We start from the raw sequence: 27,148 nt of genomic DNA, 5'->3' as shown, positions 1-27,148 counted from the left end.
ACATGGTTAAAACATATACATGGCACTTAATAATCACATTGTCACATAATATGCATTCTTAGACTAATATGCCCTTCTTAGTCTACCCATTTCTCACTTGAAAATAATATTAATTTTCGAAATTAATTAAGAAATAACTCCTAACTTAGTTGAAATTATTTAAATTAAAATCGAAAATTAATAAAAATTATCGATTAATTAAATAAATAAATGAATAATTTTCGGATAAAAAAAAATAAAAGAAATCCGAAAAATTTAAAATGTAAATTCGAAAGAAAAAAAATATTCGAATAAAATAAATAGAATAATAAATAATTAAAATAATTCGGATAATTAAATAAATTAATTTCCGAAATTAAGAAATAAATTCGAATTTAATTCGAAATTTTCGAATAAATAAAAAATAGATTCGGAAAGATTAATTAAATTAAATAATAATCCAAACTTTTCAACTTATTTCAAACGACCCAAAATAATTGGTATTTGACCTTTAAAATATTGAGTACTCAAAATAATACGTTTTGACTTTAGGAAAAGTAATTTTCGAAAATCCTAAAGTTCCGCAATCGTAGTTTAAGGATTTACCACTTTGCACTATTAATTAATGCAAAACAGCTCTCAAACTAGAGCTCTGATACCACTTTGTAACACCCTAATAATTCCTTGCTTTTATAAAACCATTTTCCAACTTAAAATAAAGGAATTACTAAAGCATTACCGCCACCGTGATAACGGTTAATGCTATTACCAGAATTACGCAGCGGAATTAAATGTCAACTAACTTTTAAAAACCATAATTAATAAAATATCGAGGCCTCCTACAATTTGGAACCATAATGGCCCAAACCCCAAAGTATAAGTAATTCAAATATTTCAAACATAATTAAAATAAAGTTAAATAAAATAGTTTCAAAAGACGAAACATGCAACTCTCTCAATCATCCCAAGCCACATGATTTCGATCGTACTTGATCTACCAACCTGCTATATTAATCTACTCCCCAACAATGCAAGTGCAAATGATGGATCATCATAGGGTCATTAAGGCAAAGGCCATGACCGGAAACACACAAAGCACGTAGTCAGCAAAAGCTGAGTACTTACAAGCATAGAGTAATGAAACTAAAGCATGCATCACTCACTAAATACTAATCGACATGCAAAAGCCATATAATTACACATCAAACAATCATGAGATACAAGACTCGACTCTTGACTCGACTCTTGACTCACAATTTAATTAGAATAAGCTTCGAACGGGCCAAAAGAATAATCCACAAAGGGAAAAGGTGATGGGAGCCAACCAAACACCAAATATAATAATAATAAAATCGGGCCATACCGAGTGTCGGGCCATACCGACGGAATTCCTGCGCATAATATAAATGAAACAACGTCTTGTATCATTAGTAGGAGTACGAGCTTTCCGGCAAGACTCCCCCCATTGTTCATACTCAAGGTATATACGTTCCAAGAGTTTTGAAGCTTGTTCCGGTTGCACTTTACGTTTATTAATATTTTAATAAAGGCGAACTCAAGACTCGACAACATGCATACATACACTTAATAAACGACAACCAAAACAATCTTATTTTAATGCTTTAAGACTTGTGATCAACCAAGCAAGACACTTGTGATATTACTACCATGTTCCTCCTCACCAAAGTGAGACTCCACATCATGCATATTAACATGAGGGTTGTGCCCTTGCACAACAAATCCTAATTCATTTCATACATAATATTCCCAACTGAACCCTACATGTGCGGTGGCTTACGGGAGCTAACCCTTCACATGTGGTAAAATAATAGTACAACGAGGTACAAATAAATGGCTCAAAGTATGCTAGACATCCCGTACAATAGCATACAAATTATTAATCCATCCCTTGCATGTGAATTGAACCATACATGCATAAATATTGAACAACATGATTGCCAATGAAATCCATACTCATAATAATTTCAACATGCTTGTTCAACAATTAATTCAATAAATCCAACATCACAAAACACATGCTCGTTCACCAAAATAAACATGATTTCACATAATGTAATTCACATCATCAACAATCATGTAATGTCATTGACAAAAAGGTGTGGTCGCCCTAGACTTGTACGTACCTTGAATACCTAAGCGTAGGGGCCACTTGCAATAACGAGCACTCAACTAGAAATCACCTCCTATCATCAAAATAATGAAACTTAAATTATTTCCATGTTCATTAAATTTCCAGCAACATTATAAAATTTAAAACTTCCTTTAGACTTTAGAATTCAATCGTCTTTCAATAATAAAGTCGTCTCAATTTGCAAAATCAATCCCTAGTACAAAAACATACTTTTCCGCCTTTAAAATCAATAAAAATCAACACTTTAAACCTTTATTCAAATCTGAAAATATAATTGATTATCATAATTAAAATCATCACCTAATTATGCTAATCAATTGACTCATTAGGTCTAGGTTAAAACGCTAACTTGAAAATCCCAATAACACTAGTTTAATATCATAAAAATCCATGCTTTATTAAATAAAGAAATCTGAAAATTCATCCTTTAATCATTAAAACAAACCTAATGAATCACAACACACAAATCCTCAAACCACGGTATTCATAACCGGTTCCCAGCATTTTAATTTCTCAAAACAATATTAATATAATAATTTAAAATACGGAATTTAAATAGAATAGGTAAGGAAGAAGAGAATTATACCAATCCGGCCTATAGCACGGAACAATCACGAATTAGGGTGATTGAACGAAAAAGAAATCGAATACGAACACACACACACACACACACAAACGTGCGTGTGCGCAGCAAGGACGACGAGCGCGAGCGAGGAGAGGGGGCACAGCAGGGTCGCGCGCGCGGGCTGGGCGCAGCGCGAGGGAGAGAGCGAGTGAGCGAGAGGGGGTGCTCGGCGCTGTGCACGAGGGAGCGAGAGAGGGAGTGAGGGAGTGTTGGGCGCTGGGCGCGACAACACACGAGGGCACAAGGGCAGCGTGCGGGGCGTGAGGCCGAGCGCACGAGGCACGAGCACGGATGCGTGCGTGCGGACGAGAGAAGAGAGGGAGAGGAGTGAGGTGCAAGAAATCAAAAAGGGGCTTTATGAAATTTTAGGAGTTTATTTAATGATGGGGAGTCCTATTTATAGGCTCCCTAATCCCTTGATGGGCTAGGCTTAGGATATTTGAGTTGGGCTTAGGAATTAAATGAATTGGGCTAGCTTAGGATTTAAATTAAAACGTTTGGATTGGGCTTGATTAATAAAACGAACTGGACTTTTTATTTAAAACCCGAAGCTTAAAAATCATTTGCAACTCATTTAATTTCCCGACTCAAGAACTAAATTCGTTTCGTAATTAATTAAAATAATAAATATTCTAATTAATTAAATACATTAAATACATTTAAATATTATTTAAATGCTAATAAATCGTAAAATGCTTTATAAATATAATAAAATATATTTATAAATATTATAAAAATACGAGGTATTACATTTCCGAACAAACAACCTTAGACTTACAAGTAAAAACAGAAGGAAATCACACTTGAATGCTTCTTAGGGGTATCTCAACTGGGAGGGTGGTGGTGTAGAGAGGCAGTAGACACTCTGCAGCTGATAGCTTGCCAATGGTTCAGCAGGAGCAAAGCTTGGGACAGGAAAAACCTCATGAAGTTTCTTTCTTCGCCCCTTTGATTCAATTGGGAAGCGCCGCAACATGTTAAATAACCTATAAAACCAACCAACAATATTTACGCAAATATGATGGTGCAGGGGTGTGCACAGTGCTCTTGGTGCACTGGTGTCCAAACGACATGCAATAAATATAAAACGCGGATATCTTGTTGAATCCGGAGAAGAAAAGAACAAACGTTGTTTTTTTGATAAAAAAAGAACAAACGTTGTTCTTTTGTTAAAAAAAAAGAACAAACGTTGTTCTTTTGTTAAAAAAAAGAACAATGACTGCTCTGTCCCTGTTTTTTCGTTCTTTTGTTTTTCACTCCATTTTTCTGGTATATATACCTTCTTTTTTATGATTTTCAAATCAGAATTTGTGAAGAGGAGAGAGAAAAACTATGGAAAGGAGAGAGAAACTGTGAAGAGGAGAGAGAAAGTAATGGAAAATTCTCAGATATTGGTTGATTTTTCTACTTCAATATCAAATTCTATTGATTGTTCTTCTTCAAATTTGAATTCCCCTGCTGATAATCCGATTTGTGAAGGTAATTTTTCAATTTTTTAAAACGAATTACTTATTTATGATGATTTTGATTTCCATGTTCATTGTTTTCATCATTTCAATTTATTTTGATTTTTTTGATAATTTCGATTTCTGCATTTCTCAATAACCTTGATTAATGTATTTTGATTCTATATTTTGATAATTTTGATGATTAATGTATCTTGATTATATATTTCTGATGATTTTTAATTTCTGTTCTTTTTTCGATTTTATATGTTCTTTTAGTCTTATCTTTTGTTCTTTTATATATTGGTTCTCATATATGTATTAAGAGATTGTAATAATACAGAAAATAATTATTGAACATGTTCTTTTTTGCTTTAGGTTGTTGTTCTTTGTTCTTTTTTGCTTAAGCTTGTTGTTCTTTTGATATTACACACTTCAGATCAAATTGTTCTTTTACCATTTTTGTTGTTCTTTTATCTTTTTTGTTGTTCTTTTTTCACATGGTTAAAATAAGTGTTCTACATGATATGTTCTTTTCTGCTATTTTTAATGTTATTTTTCTTTACTTTATTATGTTCTTTTATGCTCTATTGTTGTTCGTTTTTTTATTGGTAATGTTGTTTTACATGGTTAAAATAAGTGTTCTACATGATATGTTCTTTTCTGTATTTATAATGTTCTTTTTCTTTATTTATAATGTTCTTTTAGGTTCATCCTCTTTTTGTTCTTTTGAGGAATTGCTCTGTTTATTCAGCCTCTCTTCTTGTTCTCTCAGCTGTTTTTGAAGATTTAACATCATTTGTTGCTGGTCAAGTAAAAGCTTCCTTTGCTCTTCGATACTGTACTTTTTGAAAAAAGAACAAACATAAAAGAACATTAAGATTTATATCTAATAAACATAAAAGAACAGAACAACAAAACCCCAAAAAAAAAAAAAAAACAAGTGCACCGTTCTTATCATGAACATGGCTTGTATTTCTTCTCCTTCCCCCTCTTTTTTTTATTTTTTTTATTTTTCATTTTCTATATATATAATATTTCTCCTATTGGATTCATAACTTCTCATTTTAGAAACACATTCTTGAGAGAGAAAGAGGAGTGCTTTTAGTTTCTCCCAACAAAAGAGAGATTTTATGAGAGAGAAAGTTCAAAACAAATTTTCTCCTCCTTCTTTCTCTGAAATGTGATTTTAATTGAATTACGTTTACAAAAAACTAGTTTATTAAGCGAAATACTATTTCAATTTCGCTATTTTTTGAATCTTTTTATTCATTCAAAGAGGTTTATGCTGTTGATGAAGGTGCATCGGGTGATTAAGGTAAATTTTCTCGTTCTTAATTCTATGTTCTTTTTAAATTTTAATGTTCTTTTCTTATAACTTTCTATTTCTGTGGCATCAAAACAGTGTGTTCTTTTTACATATTTATAGTGTTGTTTTCAAATATCTTTTGATAAATAAAATAACGGAATTAGAACATAAATTGGTTGAAAAAGAACATTTCCAGAACTTAAAAGAACAAGAAAAAATATAGATCTGGTTTTAAAGTTCATCAAAGGTTCGTCGTTTTATTTTTTAATTAGAACATAAATTGGTTGGAAAAGAACATTTCCAGAACTTAAAAGAACAAGAAAAATTATAAATCTGGTTTTAAAGTTCATCAAAGGTTCGTCGTTTTATTTTTTAATTAGAACATACTGTAAATTGGTTGGAAAAGAACATTTCCAGAACTTAAAAGAACAAGAAAAAATATAACTGCTTTTTATATTTGTACATTTTGTCTGATTTGTCAATATTAGTGTTCTTTTTGTTAGTGTTCTTTTTGTTAATGTTCTTTTTTTTTGCGATTTTTATTTTTGTTGCGTTTTATTGTTATTTATGTGCGTTTTGGGACAGGTGCACCAAGAGCACCATGCACACCCCTGCCCAATCTGAGCGTTGCAATATTTACACTGCTATATATTTTACTTAATGCTTAAAGCACAGAGATAATAATGAAATATTCAGAATGGTCTACCTTCCCCCGTACAGCAGGAAACCAAGTACTACTTAACGTACACCACTGCAAAGAAATTTTTTCATTTTGACAATTGACTATCCACCACGGCTGAAGATAAACACAAACCAAAAGGTTTGGTAGAAATTAAACTGCACAACAGACCTGCGATTAATATTGGTCCAACAGCCTGATTTTACTTGGCGCAACCTTTTTTACTTTCATTTTTTCATTCTAAAAAAACTTTACCCTCACTTTTATTATTTTCTCTCAACCATTTTTGATATTATTTTGGTTTAAATAATTTTTTTTTATTTAGTTTCATGTGTATCTAATCAAATTAGAATAAATATTTAGATATCAATAGACGATGTTTTGACTTGGAATTGAGGTAATTTTCGTTTTTTTCCTGTTTTTTCGAGTCTTTTCATACAACGTGTATGGAATTAACACTTCTATTTTGTACATATTGAACAAAATATAGTTAACTATTTCGTACAGGTTGAACAAAATGTAATTAACCATTTCGTACAGATTGAATATAACAGAACTAAGTATTCCGTATAAATTGAACAAAACATAATTCCGTTCAAAATTGAACATAATAGAAATACGTTCTATCATCACTACTATTGTACAACAAACAACCACTACATGACCAGTCGACATCTCTTTCATTATAGACAGTTGAAATAACTAGTATCATCATTTTGTTCAATTTGTACGAAATAGTTTGTTCTGTTATGTTCAATCTATATGAAATAGTTAATTATATTTTGTTCAATCTGTAAGAACTAGTTAATTATATTATGTTCAATCTGTACAAAATATAAGTATTTATTTCATACCAATTGCATGAAATGGCTCAAAAAAATAGGAAAAAAATCGAAAATTACCTCAATTCCAAGGTCTTCCCAGTCAAAATTATTGTCCATTGCAATCAAAATATGTATTCTAATTTGATTAGATACACATGATACTAATAAAAAATCAAATGTTTTTGAACCAAAATAATATCAATAATGGTTGAGAGAAAATAGTAAAAATGAGGATTAGAGTTTTTTATAGAATGAAAAAATAAAAGTAAAAAGGGTTGCGTCAAGTAAAACAAGGCTGCATTTAGCAACCGTGTAAAAATAATAATAATAATAATAATAATAATAATAATAATAATAATAATCCGTAGTAATTATAATACTCCCTCTGTCCCTTAATACTCGACCTGTTTTGACTTTTTGCACTATTCACATAATATACTTTGACCCTATTTTATTTCTAGTATATGAAAACAAATGTTACTCCCTCCGTTCCTAAATACGTGTCCACTTTGGACATGTACACGTTAATTAATAAAATTGAAGGGTGTGTAAGAGGTAATGATTGGGAATGTTTTTTTTTTTTTTTTGGAAAGGAAAAAGTAGATAATTGTTTATTGATAAAGTATAAATAAAAGTGGAGGTGGTGATTGAAAAGTGGGAAAAGTATAGAATGTGTAAGAAAAAGTAATAATGATGTATAGAAAAATGGGAAAAGTGTATGGAAAAGTGGGAAAAATGTATAGAAAAGTGGGAAAAATGTATGTCCAAAAACGGAAAGTGGACACATAAAAGAGAACGTCATAAATGGAAACTGGACACGTATTTAGGAACGGAGGGAGTAGCCTATAATATATTGTTGGCTTCATCTTAATATATATTTTCAAAATATTAATATTTTTTAAGTTTTTATAATATGTAGTTAAGAAATTGGTAGTCAAAATTATGCATTGACAAGCGTGTCCGGTCAAAACAGTTCGTGTATTAAGGGACGGAGGTAGTAATAACAATGAGAATAATAATATACGGAGTATTAGTAATTAATTTATGGATGTAAAATATGTCGAAAAAGTGCAATCTAGTACCCCCACATCCCCACCCTCCGGCTTCCACGTGAACTCTTTGAGCCAAAAAATGGAAGTGGCAATTTATGTTATTTTGGGCGAATTCTAAGGGCTTCATTGGCGGTGTCCATGCATATAAGCCCACCCTCTTCCCACTTATTCTCACCCCATTTTCATTTCTTCTTTCTCTTTCTTCAACATAACAACAACAACAACAACAACAACAACAACAACATAACTTTCTCATTCTTACTTACACATTCTCTCTCCCAGAGTGTTGAAAATAAGTGTCGAAATGAGGATGGTTAATCTGATTTTGCTGTCGGTGCTTCTACTTTCTTCCACGTGTCACTTTGTCTCTGCTTTCACTGATGGTAATTTCCCTCTTATCCTTAACTATTTTGAATCCTACCTCAATTTGTCTACAATTTTTCTAATTTCAATTCTTTAGTTTCCTTAAATTAAATTGGTTTACTAGGTCGATAGTGATATTACTGAGTGGGGTTGAATCGGTAGTTTACTAAACGAAGCTTAAATATTGTTGGTTTTCTTCAAAGATTATTTAAACATTTGCACACTTATGTTACTAATTGTAGTTTAGTACTTTAGCTACCTTAAATTGGTTTATTATATGTCGATAGCGTGACCGTGTTCTCTTGAACTGATATTTATCGGCTAATTGAATCGATTTTTACTAAACGAAAATAAAGTATACGAGTAACTAGGTTGTTCTCTTCAAATGATTATTACTAACGAAACAAATGCACACTTGTGTTAATGTGAGGAAATACTGAAGTACAAGACCTAGAACTGCATACATGTTTCAATTCAATGTTATATGCAACACTATCCCAAAATTGACGTAACAATTTTTCATGGCAAAACACCATTTGAAGTAAAAGTTCATACTCAATCTCTTTCTTAAACTGCGCGTTAACAGATTATTTTGCAACTACTTTAGACACAGAGGAACTATAAGTAAACTAGAAAACACCGATTGAAGTATGAATTGATTATTGAGAGCTTTGCACTTTCATGCTAGTTTGTTAGGTAGCCATTTATTTATTTCTTTAATAAAAGAGAATTTCTATTTTCTAATGGCCAAAGAATTTCTCACCAATCTTTTTTTTTTTTTTAACTAAATGTGAATTTCAAAAATTAAATTCTACCCGTACTACTATTTGCTTTTATGAGGGGAGTACCGAACTTACCGCATTTGTTCAAACACTTGAATGCTCCTGTAGCTTGTACTCTTGTAGCCTTGTAGGTCTTATAGAACGAGTATTTGAATTTCAACCGTTATTTCAAATTACTCTATCACGGGTGACTACTTCCTCGGTCTCTTAATACTCACACCGTTTTAACTTTTTACACTATTTACATAATTTACTATGATCCTATTTTATTTCTATTATATGAAAACAAATGCTAGAATATAATATATTGTTTGCTTCATCTTAATATATATTTTTAAAATATTAATAATTTTATAAATTTTTATAATATGTAGTTAAGTATACTGGTGATCAAAGTTGTTCATTGACAAGCGTGTTCAGTTAAAATATTACGATTACAGATTTACAGTAATTAATTTAAAAGAGAGGCAACAAATTTGTTTTCAATTATCAAGAATCACTTTTTCCTTGCACATAAAAGGGGTAATAGTTTAGTGGGGCTAAATTGATGTGGACTAATGTTAGTGTTGGTCATTTTAGCACGACATACAAGTAGCCATGTTTCAGATTTCACGTGGTGGCCCTAGTCTGGCTGCTCAGCCATTTCTAAGATTTACTCGGATAGTCGGATGTCTATCATGTTTGATACGGAGTACCAAGTATTAATACTGTTTCGTACCTCTGTTTCTCGGTTGACACATTGTTTTGATTTTTTGTATTTCGGCCGGTCCCATATACGGAGTATGTTTCTTCATTTATCGGTATTTAATTATTTATTACGGAGTAGTAAAAAGTTGTAATAGAACTTCTATTTTGAAAAACTGATCCAATAATATTTTACATAGTACAGTTTTCCGAATATTAAAAGAGTAGGGAATCTTCTTAAATATTTCAGTTTCTTTTAAAAGAAAGAGCGAGACTAATTTTATTACGGAGTCAAACATATTCATGGGACTGTATCTCTGATTCATGTAATTTCTTAGTCCTTAATGAACCTATCCTTTAACCAAGCTAAGACAAGAAAAAAAAAACAGGATATTTATACGTCATACATAAACCATAAACTGGAAAATTATGACAAAGACAAAAAATAAAAAATAATGTAGCAGAAGAATAATATATAGACCGACTTATGGTTGTCATTATCCAAAAACAGAACAAAACCTAAAGTATATCTTGATCTATATAATACATACAGCCAAAACTCTCAAATTATTAATAAAACACGGAGTATCTGCTTTTTTCTAATCACAAGAAATTATACGAGTACATTGTTGCAGTATGCATACTTATCCATTATAGCCCTCTCCCAATTTTAAAGTAGAATCGTGTAACAAGTCGATCAGGTTGCTAAGGTAGACTAGTTGATTTTGAAGTGACACTAAAAATTACGCATTGGAATATCGGACGATTACAATTGTTGTAACACCTTCATATCTGTGTTCACGTGACTAAATAAGTACTCCATTTGGAATTAGTAATCACATTGTTTGTGCATAACCACGACTTACTATAATTCTATAAATTTGCTGTAATGTCGTTCATAATACTCCGTAGTTGTTTATTTTTTCCCATAACCCAATTTGCAATATTGATTAAGTTATGTGATAATTATTTGTGAACATCTGGTGAATAGATCGAATAATGAGTATAACATAGTTAGCGTATTTTGAGTTCAGGATTACTACCTAACGGAGACTTTGAGCTGGGGCCAAAGCGATCGGACATGAAGGGCACAGAGGTGATAAACCGTCACGCAATACCAAAATGGGAAATATCCGGGTTCGTGGAGTACATAAAATCAGGTCAAAAACAAGGGGACATGTTACTAGTAGTCCCCGAGGGAGCCTTCGCAGTAAGACTAGGAAACGAGGCATCGATAAAGCAAAGGGTGAATGTAACAAAAGGGATGAACTATGCAATAACATTTTGTGCAGCAAGAACTTGTGCTCAAGAAGAACAACTCAACATATCAGTGTCACCTGAATGGGGTGTACTTCCCATGCAAACTTTGTATAGTAGTAGTGGTTGGGATTGTTATGCTTGGGGTTTTGTCGCACTTTCTAGTATTGCTGAACTTGTTATCCATAACCCTGGTGTTGAGGAAGATCCTGCTTGTGGACCTCTTATCGACTCCGTTGCTATGCGCGTTCTTGTTCCTCCTAAGAGGACTAGCAGTATGTTTTCTCCCTATACTCTTTATTTTCTTTATTTCTTTCTTATACAACCGTTGCATCATATGATTCATGTCATCGATACACTAATTAACCTAAATGCTGTTGCATTCCGAGTTTTGAGTCTGAATTAAGCCCTTGATTAAACTGAAACAACTCCCTTATTTGTTGATCCAAGTAATTGTCGACTCGTCGGTGTTAGATAAGCAGTCATGATTGTTGAAACAATGATAGTATTAAAACTAAAATCTATACTATATCTTGTTGGGGGAGAAGACATTAATAAGAGGGTTCAATTAGTGTAGACACCAGTGGATACACCAAATGAATTGGGCCTAGTATGAGTATCAAAACTAATTTGTGGGCATAAATTATAGAGGCCACCAAATTAATTAATAAGCTCTTTTTTCCTTTCTTGATGAAATTTAATGTTCCACATGGTGATTGAGACATATGTTGTAAGTTTGTAACATGTCATGACTTGAGTTTTTCATGAGCAATCAATGCATCACATGACCCTCCATTTAGCAATGTTGGTTGTTATAGTGTAAAATGTCACCATCAATTTTTTTTAAAAAAATTAGAAAGTTGGTTGATCTTTCTTCATCACATATTCGAATCCTTACTTTCGTCCTTCTTCATTTGTAATTTGTATTGCATTTATGGCTAGTCTTTTTGGCCTCTTTTTTAAGTGTTAAAAAAACAAGTGTCTAACTCTATGATGAATAACAAATGCAGTGAACTTATTGAAGAATGGTAACTTTGAAGAAGGTCCTTTCATCTTCCGCAACACAACATGGGGAACACTAATCCCACCAAACATAGAAGACGCTCATTCTCCACTACCGGGTTGGATGGTTGAATCCTTGAAGGCGGTCAAGTATCTCGATTCAAACCACTTCTCAGTTCCTTCTGGCAAACGTGCAGTGGAGCTTGTCGCAGGCAAAGAAAGTGCCATTGCTCAAGTTGTTCGTACCACCCCTGGTAGACGATACGCTTTAACGTTCGCTGTTGGTGACGCTAACGATGCGTGTGCCGGATCCATGGTTGTCGAGGCATTTGCAGGCAAAGACACACTCAAAGTCCCTTACGCGTCTAAGGGAAAAGGCGGGTTTAAGCGAGCTGTTCTTCGCTTTGTTGCTACTCAAACTAGAACTCGAATTATGTTTTATAGCACCTTTTATTCCATGAGGAGTGATGATTTCTCTTCGCTTTGCGGCCCCGTCATCGACGATGTTCGACTCCTCAGCATCCGTCGCCCATGAACATCGAATTAAGCCTTAACTAGTGATCGAGTGCGTGGAATTAAGGTTTTTTTTACTCTACTAAAAACATTAAGGATATTGTTAATTTGATTGGAAAAAAGGGTGGTGAAATTAGGTGCTTTGTTTTTCTTGAATGCGGAGGTAATTATATGAAAAATGCTAAGCAATGTATTTTTGTGTTGCGGAGAGGCAATTAGCTTGAGATTATCTTTAGCATATGCATCAAGTTTATATAGGTAAGGGTTTCGAAATAAGGAGATATCTAAGTATACTATTAATGTAAAATACTTGTATGGTTTTCTTATTAATGTGTTTATTTGGTTGTTGAGTTGCCACTTTTAAATTAATGAAAAACATAAGTACTTCTTGGCTTGAAATTAATTTCTCACACTTGTAGTCATTTTTTAATTACGTTTTCTTTTAAAAAAACATTATTCATGTGATCATGTCCCAGTGTGATCGTAGTTTTCTTTTGTTAAAGCTCGATCTAAAGCTATGTTAAGTATTTGAGTCGGACATTAAGAGTTCGACTTGTGAGGATTATATATACCTTCGAGCTACATGCAAAATTTCGACCACTAGATCAAGATAGACTAATTAGAATTGCAGGGTTTATTTTAAGAAACACTTAATTTTTGATTCATAACAATTAAACCTTTTATTAAAAAAAAGTCTAGCTACATGCTTAACACTAGATATTCTGACCTCGATGGGTTATATTCGACCAAGACTAGACCATTGTTACTCTTAAGGCATGCTTGGATTGAGGGTAATGTATATTAATGGGTAATAAAAAATCAAACTAAAAAAACAAGGTAATTGAAGGTAATGATGAGGGGATGAAGTGGTGGCAAAGAGAATAAATAGTGTTGGCAAGAAGAAAAGAAAAGGAAAGGGGAAACAAATACCCTCATTATAGGGGGAATAGTTATCCACCATCCCACTAGGGTGATTATTACCCTCATTTGGGGTGATAACTTCCCCCTTCCTCCCTTCTCCTCGCAACACCACCACTACCACAACTTCTCACCACAATACCACCGCACCACCCTTCTTACAACCACCTTAATTTACCTTCATTGCCCTTTTATTAAGGTGATTTGACTTTTATTACCCCCTAATCCATTACACAAAATCCAAGCATGCCCTTGAGAGTAACAATTCTTTTTAGGCAAAAGACTAGACCATTGCGACTCTTAGGAGTAACAATTCTTTTTAGGCGAGTGTGTAGGATAATATAGATCGATGCATAAAGCGGATTTCATGAAATAATTTCCTAACATCTATCACATGATCACATGCATAACAATAATATGAATCAGATTATGATGAAAGAATAATCACCTTTATGGCGTGTTCTCCCGTTTGTATGCAAGCATCGAAGATTTTAGATCCTCAAGTGTTGCGCATCTATTTAGTCCACGAACACCAGTTGAACATCAACGTCTGCTAGAACAGAAGAGAAAAAAACTTCTCTTGCTTTTGGTGGTAGCCTAAGCGGCTTTTTCAAGGGAAGGGTTTTCTTTTGTTTCAAAGTTATTGATTAACTTGTTTTACGTAAAATTTTATATTATATCTATTACTATATACTAAAAGAGACACCAGGAATGACACGTGTCATTTCCTGGTGCGATTTTTTCCAGCCAAAATGTTTTATTTTTATTTTTTTACTTTAAAATAAATAAATTACATTACTTTTTTTTAGGAAATTAAGATAAAAATATATTTTAATTACCATAGATGTGTACTGCATAATATATTATTGGAGGAAAGCTAAATCAATATTATTTTTTCCTTTATGATATAATTTTATTTATGTATTATTATAACTTTTTAATCTGATAAGAAATATAAAAAATTATTACTATATACTAAAAGAGACACCAGGAATGACACGTGTCATTTCCTGGTGCGATTTTTCCCGCCAAAATGTTTATTTTTTATTTTTTACTTTAAAATAAATAAATTACATTACGTTTTTTTAGGAAACTAAGATAAAAATATATTTTAATTACCATATATGTGTACTGCATCTCCATTATATAAGCCAGGAGGGGAAGGTTATTTTTGTAATCACGTTTTTGGTGTCCCCAAGAATTTTACTAAACTACCCTCTATGTTATTTAAGCATAACTATTAATGAAAATACCCCATAAATATAACCATTAATGTAAATATGGCAGGATTTGTAATCCTTCCATATTTCATGTAATTAGATAGGTGATTAGTCGTTACTTAAGTTATAGCCTATAATTACGTAGATTAGTTTGTATATATGTTGACTTATGTCATTCTCATCAATCAATCAATATCGTTCAATAATATATATGGCTAAATATGATATAGAGAATAATATACAAAATATACATATAATCTATCAGTCAAATTTAAATTGAAAAGGGTCGAAAGACAAATATTCGAAAAATTAAAGTTCCATGCATGATTGTGCACCAATTTTATTTTACAATCCCCATTTGATATAGTGAGAGCTTCTAATATTGTACTTTGTATTCGGTTGTCAAACAAAAAGAACGTAAAAATTCTATATGGTTCTTTTTTTTATATATTGGTTGATCACATTTAATCTCGCTGTTAATTTTTCTTTCTTTTCGAGGGTATCCATCCCTCGAGTCGTTCATAATCAAAATATGCAAATCAGAGAGAGAAAGTTTATTTTCTAATAAGGGCGCATTAGAGGTGATACGAAATAAGAGGGATACGTCACTAGTAGAAAAAACCCTTATTGCAGCGGGCTTTTAGACCCCTGTTGCAGCGTACATCGTATGCTGCAACTGGGGGGCCTGCAACAAGTCTGAACTTGTTGCAGCGTACAATGTTCGCTGCAAAAAGTGATTTGTTGCAGCGGGCTTTTAGATGTACGCTGCAACAAGTGCCAAAAAATTGGCAAAATTTTGGACTTGTTGCAGCGTACATATATATGTACGCTGCAAAAGACTCAACTTTTTGCAGCGTACATTTATTTGTACGCTGCAACAAGTCTGAATTACTCAATTTTTTGCAGCGTACATTTATTTGTACGCTGCAACAAGTCTGAATTTTTGCGAATTTTTTTTCCCTTGTTGCAGCGTACAACATATATGTACGCTGCAAAAAAGCACTTTTGGCGAGAAAATTCTAATTTTGTTTAGGGATACCTAGAGTGCCTTGCACCAAATATAGAAACCTGTCAAAACAATAATAGAATAACGCAACCTGTATAACAATTATAAAAACAACAACTGGAGTTTTGTATACTATATATCCCAAAACCAAAGTGCACATATTACATTTAAATATAAGTTCCAATTTCAACATAAACATACATTTTAATATAAAATTTATTCTATAACAACTAAACCAACTCGATCAAGCGCGCTAAAGCCAATAATAAATACTTGTTGGTAAAAAACTTAGCCCATTGCTCACGAACCACATCAAATTCCTCGCATAAGGCGCAATCCTCGGAGTGTAGACCTTTACAAAAACAGAAATTTAAATTAAACATTAGATTAAATACAAATTAAATATCACATTTTAACATTCAAGAAACTAATGACAATGTCCTAATAGTCTAAAATGAGTCCTTAGGTTCTTTAGTTCAAAGTTGGGAGCGAAAATGTCATTTTAGCCTAAATATGACCTATAACGACCCAATGAGCCTATAGGTGCATAAATAGATTGGAACGAGTCTTAGATCGTTAAAATTATGCATATTAAACATGTAATAAGTTTTAAATGAGTCCTTAGGTTCTTTATTTTAAAGTTGGGAGCGAAAATAATTATACTAGGAACCATTTAGATCAAGAAATTGCAAGAACGTTTCACAGATGGGGGTTGTCATTCTATGCAGTTGTTGTTAGCCATAATTTAGGTGGTCACATCCCTGGTTAAAATAAATCATGAATGACATTACTCTAACAAGAAAAGGCTGATGTGGAGAGGGTAACACGACAACTTATATTAACTGGAAAGAAAAAGGAGATGATAATTGTGGATGGTTGGAGTGATCATGACACTTTATTCCACATGGCTACGTCAAGGCTAGGTGACGAGTCAAAACATCATGGATCACTATAACTTCTACAAGTCTGAACTTAAGCCCATCATAGAGTAACCTCCCAAGTCCCAAAATATTTAATACTCAAATTTGAATTAGAAGAATGAAACAGCTATGATTAAATATTGCTTAAACTTCATACACCCAAGCATGAAAAACACTATCCCCCAACTAGGAAGAATATTTCAAGCGAGAGTAGTTTTCCAAAAGCTTGTATAGAAGAAAAAGCGAGTCTAAAGAGGCCTAACTCCTAAGCGATTGGATATGCAACATAGATATGATGGTTTAACAGAAGAACAAAAAGAAATGATCGACCCTCTACAGCTCTTGTTACTATCATGTTTAGTGAAACATAAGTTGAACAACGTACCAATTAATGCAGCACGGGAAGAATAGTGAAGAGATTCAAGTTATGTGCATGGACCTCAAATATCTCATGGAGGCAGAGAATGAGAGAGAAAAGCAATTGAAGTGACGCAGGCTAGTGACCTATCCCATCTCATGTAAAGTTGCACACCTTTCATTCACCTTTCATCTATGGGATTTTATCCTTTTTCTTTTGTAAGTAATAAGAAATTATCTTACATTAAAATAGGTCACAACACTCCATTTAAAATACAAATTGTTATAAGTTTCTTATTTTCATTACTATTTTTATTATTCTACGGGAATTTTATTAAATAAAAAACAGTATCTAACTATATTTATCATTTGCTCTTTTATAAAAGTAGTGTTTTGAGTACGCAAAGCACTTTGCAGGCCACACTCCCTCCTAAAGCTGTATTGTTGGAAAATGAAGGAATAATAAAAGAGTTCATTTATAGGCATAAAATTTTCCATAATAGTGTCAAGTGTGTGTCCTGTCATGACTCATGAGGACGCAATTAAAAAGTTCCTCTTTAAGTGAAATTGGAAAATTGAAACACGAAGTAGAAACAGAGATGGAAACCCAGAACCAAAGGACACAAAACTTCAATACAAGCATTATCATACCTGAACTATGAAATCCCCTTCTTCGAGCTTCTGAACACCACCAATTTTAATAAGATCTGCAACATTATCCTATCATAGAAACCTAATGAGCTGATTTTGATTAAACTTATATAAAAAAAAAAACACAAGCGTACTAAATAGCAGATAAATTATCTACCATTTCCCAACTATACCTCATTGTCTGCAAGACCATATAAAGCAAATGCAGCATTGTGCTGTAGAGGACCATTTTTTGAATCAAGAAGTTTTAACAATGGCACGATACCGCCACATTGAACTATACCAGCTTGATTGTGTGAATCCTTCAAAACAAATAAGAGTAAGATTCTTTTTAGTCCAAAAGCATCATAGATTATGGATCACTGTGACCAAATAAGAAATATCACAAACAGCGTACAGGCCCACCACTGGAGAGAAAAGACTATTATTACAAAGAGAAACGAATGTAAAGCATAAGAACAACAGAAGCAGCATACCTGAGCCAACCTTCCAAGAGCAAAAGCTGACATTTCTCGAAGCTGTGCATCTGGCGACTGAAGCATCTCAATCAAAGGTGGGACAGCACCTCGCTGGACTATGTGTACCTGCATAATTATCATTGGTGACAACATCATGATAATTTTATCCATAAAAGCTAAGCAATCTAATGTGCAGAAAGTATCATTTCCAATTGCAACTAGAGAACAAACCTTGGAATCTGAATCAGCCGAGGCAAACTGCCCAAGGAGTAAAGCTGCTTCTCTTTGGCTCTCAGAACAGCAGGAGCTGTATCAAGTAGACAAGATGAAACAGATGATAAGATGCTCAGGAAGAGTATAGTAAACTTTGAACAGAAAACTCAATTCACATACTTGAGCAGCCCAATGACAGGTTGCAAGGCACCAGCTAGGAGAACATCTTTCTTTATGCTAGGAGATGAGTGGACCAAATTCCCAATAACACCAACCTGCAAAGCTTGACACACCGGCGCAAGTGATGAAGTGAACAACCAACGACAATCTATACATAGAATTAATCACAGCTTCACAGCTTATTCTGCAGAACAGTAAAGCACTAACCGCTTCATAGAGAATAGCTGGATCCTCGGAACGAAGCATTAATATTAGGGTAGGCAAAGCATTGCATACATCTTCTTGATGCTACTCAAGTTCCCTATTTCATGAGGTATCGACCCAGAAAATTGTTTTGCCCCAACATCCATTGCCGTAATGTTATTCAATAAGCCAATTTCTTTCAAAATAATCCCAATCAGATGATTCCCATGAAGAATTCTGAAAAAAAAAAATAGTTAATCCCATCAGTTTAAACTCACCAAAACCAAATTCACTAATTATACAAACATACAATTCTTGTAAATTGGTCAGTAAATCCAATTCAGGAGCAATAAATCCCTTCAGAGATGAACCAAGAATATTGAACACATTGAACCCTAATCTGAAAACGAAAATCAAAAACTAAAATTGAACCCTAATCTGAAAACGAAAATAAAAAACGAAAATAGAAATTGAACACACCATACCGAAACCACCGAAACCACGACGCCGAGCAACCACCGGAACCACGACGCGACGGGGAGATGCTGAACCCCCGGCCGACCAAGAATATATCTTTCAGTGACAGGCCGCGCGAGAATTGAACGGGATGGGGGAGATGAGGCAAGAACACCACACACCGGCGAAGACAGCGACGCAGGGCTGAGCAACGCTTGGGTTCGACGGCGACGCAGGGCTGAGTTCGACGGCGACGCAGGGCTGAGTTCGACGGCTTCTTGGATATTTGTTTAAGGGAAAAAGCTTGGAGCTAGAAGAGAAGGAACAACGTACGTTTGAGCCCGCTCGTTTGAGCGCGGTTTGTTGCAACCTAGGAAAGTAAAAAAATTTGAAACGCGGACTTGTTGCAGCGGGCAATAACATGTACGCTGCAATAAAGTCGGGTTGTTGCTGCGGGCTTTTATTTTGTACGCTGCAACAAACACATTTGCTGCGAACAACTAAAATGTACGCTGCGATAACCCTTTAAAGGGTTTGACCCGCGTTGACCGACTGGTTGTTGAAGCGTATTTATACATGTACGCTGCAACAAGGGGGCTGCAACAGGGGTTTTTTCTACTAGTGCGTGGTACTATTGTATTATAGAACAGAGATAATATGTAATCTCTATTATTGGAGGAAAGCTAAATCAATATTATTTTTTCCTTTATGATATAATTTTATTTATGTATTATTATAACTTTTTAATCTGATAAGAAATATAAAAAATATTGATAAATGAAATTCTAATGTTAGTCTACTATTAATAATATAATACATGGTAACTGGTAAGTAAAAATGTTAATTAAAATAATAATACATGGTAAGTAGACTAACATATAAGTTCATTTATCAAGATTTTACTCAATTCAAAATATATTGTATTTGACTAACTCGGTTATGCTCGGGTCTTTTCGAAAATTAGTCTTGAGCCATTCGGGTTTGGTTAACGTTGTTAGTTGGTTCCACTACAAGAAATTGTACTATTAACGACGGGAATTCCCGTCGCTAAAGGTCAATAATTGTTGATTAACGACGGGATTTTCCGTCGCGAACCCGTCATAAAAGGGGGCCGTCGTTAATGGAAAATCTCGTCGTTAACCCGTCGTAAAAACATTTGCGACGGTTGTTCCCGTCTTTGTTGGGTTGTTATCCCCGTCGCAAAAGCCCTTTTACGACAGGATTTTTACCCGTCGTTATTAGGTTGTCATAAAAGATACAAATTCTTGTAATGTTCTACATACAAGTAAACGACTATAATTTTTAACTTTGTATAGTAATATGCAAATTTAGTTCATTTGAATATTTTTTTTACACAACTTTGAATTTATACTTTTTCATATATCCTTTTTGCTTTCATGTTTTCCTAATATCACAAGTCTTTTAGTTACTACTAAAATAATAAATTGTTTTAGTAATAACCATGCGTTGCATGGGCCCTAAACTAGTTAATATATAATATTAGAGTTTTAGGTTAATTAGGAGAGCAAATCTCCATCCCTTTTCCCTTATGGCCGGTTGGTACAAGGCCCACTAATGGGCTTGTTTTCTTTTGTTCAACTAATGTTGCATTGTGTGACCTCATAAGATTAATATATTTTAGTTGTAGCCCAACCAATATCGTCCTACTAATCACATGTATTCTCTAGCAAGAAAATATGATTACTAAAATAATTAACGTATTTTCTTCATAATTAATTCTTATTTATATTTAGTAATATAATTGCCGAAAATGTCTAAGGACATAATTCCTTCAATCTCCCACTTGCCCGAAGACAACAACGCAATGATAAATTCCTTAAGTCTCTTAATGCCAAAATTTGATAACACCCTAATAATTCCTTGCTTTTTATAAAATATTTTCCAACTTATAACAAAAGAATTACCAAGATATTACCGCCACCGTGATAAAGGCTAAGGCTATTTACCAGAATTACGTAGCAAAATTTAACTAACTTTCAAATATAATAAATAGTTAATGGTCGTTAACAACTCGGAACCATTAAGGCCCAAAAACAAACACTAAATAGTTCCAAATCCATTAACTAAGGTTTAAATAAATATAGTAGTCATGACTAGAAAATAAATGTAGAGTTTATAAATACTGAAGAATAATTAATCTCTCGAACACAATCCCATGATAACTTCTCCCGCAAGTTATCTCTACAAACCTGTTTATTATAATCTACTCCCCAACAACGCAAATGCAATGATGGATCATCATAGGGTCATTAAGGCAAAGGCCATGACCGAAAGACATGAAGCATGAAGTCAGCGAAAGTTGAGTACGGACAAGCTAGAATGAGATCCTAATCTAACATGCTTCACTCAACAATATATAATAATCCACATGCAAAAGCCATTTAATAAATAAATAATCATGGAGACAAGACTCGACACTTGACATGACTCTTGACTCACAGATTAATATGAATTAGCTTCGAACGGGTAAAAGAAAATATCCATAACAGGAAAGAAAAAGGTGTTGGGAGCCCTCCAACCACCAAATTAAATAAAGGTCGGACTCCTACCGACAGTCGGGCCGTACCGACGAAATTCCAGTGCATAAAATCATAAAAACAAAAAGAATGAAACAACGTCTTGTATCATTCAAGGAGTACAAGTTTTCCGGCAAGACTCCCCCCATTGTTCATACTCAAGGTATATACGTTCCAAGAGTTTTGAAGCTCATTCAGGTTACACTTTACGTTAATTAATATGTTATGTTCAAGGCGACTCAAGACTCAACACAAAGCATAACATACAAGCAATTAAACAATGACACTTTATTTTAATCCTTTCGGACTTGTGGTGAAACATAGGACTCAAGTGATATTACTCCCATTGTTCCTTCTCAAAACACTGTTGGGATAACCCAACATTGCCAGTTAACAAGCGCATAGCACGAATATTCCTTAGTCCAATTCACATAAATTTTCCAAACATATTCTACTCGGCGGTAGAATAAATAATGCACTACGGCATATCCACTAGGCTCAAAGTATGCTAGACATCCCGTACAATAGCATAACCATAAAAACTTGCATGTGAAACACTCATACATGCATATAAACTTGAACAACATGCTTGACATAATTCAACGATTATAAAGATCACAACATGGTTGTCCACATAGAATTCATAGATTCAATAATAATTCACAACATGCTTGTTCACACATCAAACATGAATTCTCAACACTTTAAGTTCACATGATTCACAATTAATATGCATCATATAATCCTCATGGAATAGATGGTCACCCTAGTCATGTACGTACCTTGAGTACCTAAGTACGGGGGCCACTTTGCGAATCACGACTCAAAGCTAGAAATCACCTCCTATAATTAAAATAAAGGTACTTAATTATTATCCAAAAAAAAAACAACAACAACAACAACAAAGCCTTAGTCCCAAAATTATTTGGGATCGGCTAACATGAATCGTCATGATCGTCATTGTCACCAACCAAACCAGAAAGGAGCAGGAAGTAAAAAGAAAAAAAACAAAGAAGAGAAAGTGGAATTAATGAAAGTAAAATACGAGAAAAATGTATGTATATTATAGAAGAAATATTGTAAAAGATAATAGAAAAGTAAAGTTTAAAATAAATGAATAAGTAAAATAAGTACATTTCAAAATAGCATGTAAAATTTTTTAAAAAAATTAAAAAGAATTTTTAAAATAAAATAAAAATACAAATAAAATAAAATAATAGAAAGAAACAGAAACATGAAAGCTGTATAAGTCAAATGAAGTCATCAATGTATATTCTCTCCCTCCACTCTGTCCTATCCAACGCCATATTTTCCTCAATCCCAAGAAAGCTCATATCGTGCTCAATCACCTTCCTCCAAGTTTTTTTAGGTCTTCCCCTACCCCTTGCAATTCTATCACTTTGCCACCCTTAATTCTATCCTCCTAACCGGGGCATCACTTGATCTTCTGCTTACATGTCCAAACCATCTTAAACGATTTTCCATCATCTTAAACTCAATCGGTGCAACCCCTACTTTCTTCCTAATAATCGCATTCCTCAAACGATCCTTTCTTGTATGCCCACACATCCAACGTAACATGCGCATCTCCGCCACATTCATCTTGTGCACGTGACAATGTTTCACTGCCCAGCATTCCGTGCCGTATAACAAAGCCGGTCGAATTGTCGTGCGGTAAATTTTTCCCTTCAATATTTGGGGCATGCCTGAATCATATAGGAACCCTGTGGCATCTTTCCACTTCAACCAATCTGCTTTGATTCTATGGGCCACATCGCCATCCAATTCTCCATCCTTTTGGATAATAGATCCTAAATAACGGAATATTTCAGAGGCTTGGACAATTTTCCCATCTAAGGTAATCCCCCCTATCTCTCTATTTTGGACTCAACTAAACTTACACTCCATATATTCCGTTTTGTTTCTACTTAGCCTAAAACCCCGAGATTCCAAAGTTTGTCTCCATAACTCCAACTTACTTTCCACTCCTTCTTTTGTTTCATCAATCAACACAATATCATCTACAAACATCATACACCAGGGTATACCATCTTGGATTGACCTCGTCAATTCGTTCATGACTATAGCAAAAAGAAACGGGCTAAGTGCGGAACCTTGATGCACTCCAATCGTAATGGGGGTCTTACCAACACTAGTTCTCACACTCGTGCTAACTATCTCATACATGTCCTTGATGATATCAATATACTTCCTCGGAATTCCTTTCCTACTTAATGTCCACCAAAGAATTTCCCTTGGTACCTTATCATACGCCTTCTCCAAATCAATGAAAACCATATGTAAATCCTTCTTCTTATCCCGAAAACTCTTCATTAGTTGCCTTATAAGATGAATGGCCTCCATAGTCGATCTCCCGGGCATAAATCCAAATTGGTTCTCCAAAATTTTCACAGTTCTCCTCAATCTTTGCTCAATAATCCGCTCCCAAAATTTCATAGTATGACTCATTACTTTGATTCCTTGATATTTGGCACAATCCTGGACATCACCCTTATTCTTGTACAAGGGGATGATAGTACTTTTCCTCCACTCTACTGGCATCCTATTAATTCCCTAAATCTTGTTGAAAAGAGTTGTTAACCATACAACCCCTCTCTCTCCCAAACATCTCCAGACTTCGATAGGTATACCATCGGGCCCCACTGCCCTCTTGCGTCCCATTTTTTCAGTTCCATTTCGATTTCTCTCTTTTGAATTCTTCGCATAAAGTCTAGGTTAACCATATCCCGAGGGATATTTGTATCCCCAATATCGCACCCTTGATCCCCGTTGAACAAGTTATCAAAGTAGAACCTCCATCTATCCTTGATTTCCTTATCTCCCACCAAAACTTTTTGATCAACATCTTTCACACATTTAATCCTACCGATGTCTCGCCTCTTTCTATCTCTCATTCGAGCAAGTCTATAGATGTCCTTTTCCCCTTCTTTTGTATCCAATCTTGCGTAAAGATCATGATTCACCTTTGCTCTAGCCTCTCTTACGACCTTCTTTGCTTCCCTTTTAGCCTCCTTGTACTTCTCGTAGTTCTCATCACTTCTACATTTTCCCAACTCCGTATAGCATTCTCGTTTGCTCTTTATAGCATGTTGCACAACTTCGTTCCACCAAGATGTGTCCTTACTTGGTGGCATGATTCCTTTAGATTCCCCTAGGACCTCTTTCGCCACTCCCTTTATGGTGTGCTCCATTATTGTCCATAATGAGTCTATATCCAAATCCATATCCCCGCCCCAAATACCTTCACTTGCCACCTTTTCCACGAATTTTAGTTGTTGATCCCCTTGAAGTTTCCACCACTTGATCCTTGGCTCTACTAGTGGTCTTCTCCTCCTTATATAACTTCTACCTCGAAAATCAAGTACCACAAGTATATGTTGGGTTGCTGTACTCTCACCCGGAATCACCTTACAATTGGTGTAGCACTGTCTCACAACATTCCTTACTAAAAAGAAGTCAATATGACTCGTATTATCTCCAGTCCTATAGGTTACTAGGTGAGAGTCCCTTTTCTCAAACCAAGTGTTCATTATACCCAAGTCATACGCCTATGCAAAATCCAAAATAGCATTTCCCGCTTCATTTCCGCTCCCCATACCCAAAACCACCATGAATGCTTTCAAAACCATCGCGACTCGAGCCTACATGTCCGTTTAGATCCCCACCAATGATACTTAATTAGTACTCATGTTTACTAAATTTTCAGCAACTATTATAGATTCTAAAACCTTTGTTTTGATTAGAAATTAATCGTTCCTTAATAAATTAATAGCCTCAATTGGTCATTAAAGTCTTAGTACAAAAACATTGACTTTTGGCCTTTAAAATCAACACTTTACGGCCTTATATTAAATCTGAAAATTAATTTTGATTCTCATAATTTAAATCGATCGTCATTAAATTATGCAAATCAATTGCCTATTAAGTTGGGATTAAAACCCTAGCAATAAACCATCATAAAAACATGTTTTGATAATAAAAATTAACACTTTAATATTTTATTAAATCTGAAAATTATTACTTTTCCAATTAAAATCAATAATAATAAAATAATAATTTAAATACGGAATTGAATTAGGATAAAAAGTATACGGGGTATACGGAACACCAACACACATGAGCACTGTGTGTGCAGCACAAGGGACGGACATCAGCAACAGGTGCAGCGTCGGGCAGGGGTGCGCACGAGTGAGCAGGGGCAGCGACGCGGGGCGAGGCCTCGTTGGGCGCTGGCTCGCTTCGACGCACCAACAACACATCACATCAAAAACAAAGTGATGTGCTTGTGCGACGAGGAGTGAGAGTGAGAGACAAAGAGAGAGGGTGAGGCGAGTGGTGCGAGCAACGCACGAGAGAGGTAGCGACAAGCGTGCACAAAGGCACGGGGCAAGACATGGAGTGTGCGGGCTGCGAGGCAAGGCAGCAAGGCACGAGTGCTCGTGCTTGCTTGCGGGTGAAGGCACACGGACGAAGGGGGAGAGAGGGGGCCGAAAGTGAGGAGAGGAGAGAGAGAGAGATTTCTGAATTTTTAGAGGGGATCAAGTGAAGGGAGGGTTATATTTATAGGTTTCCATCCCTAGTGGGCTTAGGTTTTAGGAAATTGTGTTGGGCTTGCAATTGGGTTTAATTAGAACAAAAGGTCTTGCGCGCACAAGATGTACAAGAAATTTATTGTACACCAAGATAACTTTTACCCATTTTTTTGTAACTTTAACCTAGTTTTGATTAACTTTTATAAACGTTGATAGATAAACATTTTAAAGGGTTAAATGATTAATTTTATACCTTATTAGTGATTTTGAAGAAATAAGTTTTATTAAAATGAAAAAATTTATCATTAAAAAATAGATAACTTTTACACATATAAGCTTAACTTTTAAGCATTTTGAGTTAACTTTTACTACGGTGTACAATATTTATTGTACAACCCTTGTAAATAAGAATTTGTGTAATTAGAATCAATTACTTGCAAGCCTAGTTGGGTTTACCAACGAAATTGGATTGGGCTCGGAATATAATTAAAATAGTTTTGAAACACGACCCAACAATTCCTGAATAAATAAATTCATTTAATTTATTTAACAGAATCTGGTTTTCGTAAATACTTAATAATTAAATTATTTAAAATAAAATACATTTAAATCAAATTAAATGTAATTAAATCCATGAAATCCTTTATAAATACCTAAAAATATATTTATAAATTCCGAAAGATATGAGCTATTAAGAGCTACTAAGAGAAGTTTCGTCCCGAAACTTGGGCACGGAAATCACAAATTGAAAATCAAAACTTGAGACTTTATGAGACTTTAATGCATTTTTTTGCAAAAAAATTTAGTTGATGTACTCTTTAAGTAATTCA

General features: G+C 34.2%; 2 protein-coding genes across 2 annotated transcripts; one reads left to right on the top strand and one right to left on the bottom strand.

Moving 5' to 3' along the window:
• The first annotated feature begins 8,198 nt into the window (after positions 1–8,198).
• Positions 8,199–13,065, top strand: LOC110777824 (protein DUF642 L-GALACTONO-1,4-LACTONE-RESPONSIVE GENE 2). The gene is made up of 3 exons (XM_021982411.2): positions 8,199–8,448; positions 10,929–11,426; positions 12,162–13,065. Exons 1-3 carry the CDS (start codon positions 8,370–8,372, stop codon positions 12,686–12,688), a joined length of 1,104 nt encoding a protein of 367 aa, XP_021838103.1. The 5' UTR covers positions 8,199–8,369; the 3' UTR covers positions 12,689–13,065.
• Positions 13,066–17,615: 4,550 nt separating this feature from the next.
• LOC130465467 (leucine-rich repeat receptor-like protein kinase TDR) lies at positions 17,616–24,327 on the bottom strand. Its single transcript, XM_056834237.1, has 9 exons — positions 24,107–24,327; positions 19,083–19,172; positions 18,882–19,009; positions 18,590–18,737; positions 18,428–18,503; positions 18,215–18,322; positions 17,912–18,040; positions 17,739–17,807; positions 17,616–17,642 (listed from the first exon to the last, which is right to left on the bottom strand). Exons 1-9 carry the CDS (start codon positions 24,325–24,327, stop codon positions 17,616–17,618), a joined length of 996 nt encoding a protein of 331 aa, XP_056690215.1.
• Positions 24,328–27,148: the final 2,821 nt, after the last annotated feature.

Source organism: Spinacia oleracea, chromosome 1 (assembly GCF_020520425.1).
Source record: "Spinacia oleracea cultivar Varoflay chromosome 1, BTI_SOV_V1, whole genome shotgun sequence".
Taxonomy (NCBI): domain Eukaryota; kingdom Viridiplantae; phylum Streptophyta; class Magnoliopsida; order Caryophyllales; family Amaranthaceae; genus Spinacia; species Spinacia oleracea.
The sequence above is the reverse complement of the archived record's forward strand: the minus strand, read 5'-3'. Positions and strand labels throughout refer to the sequence as shown.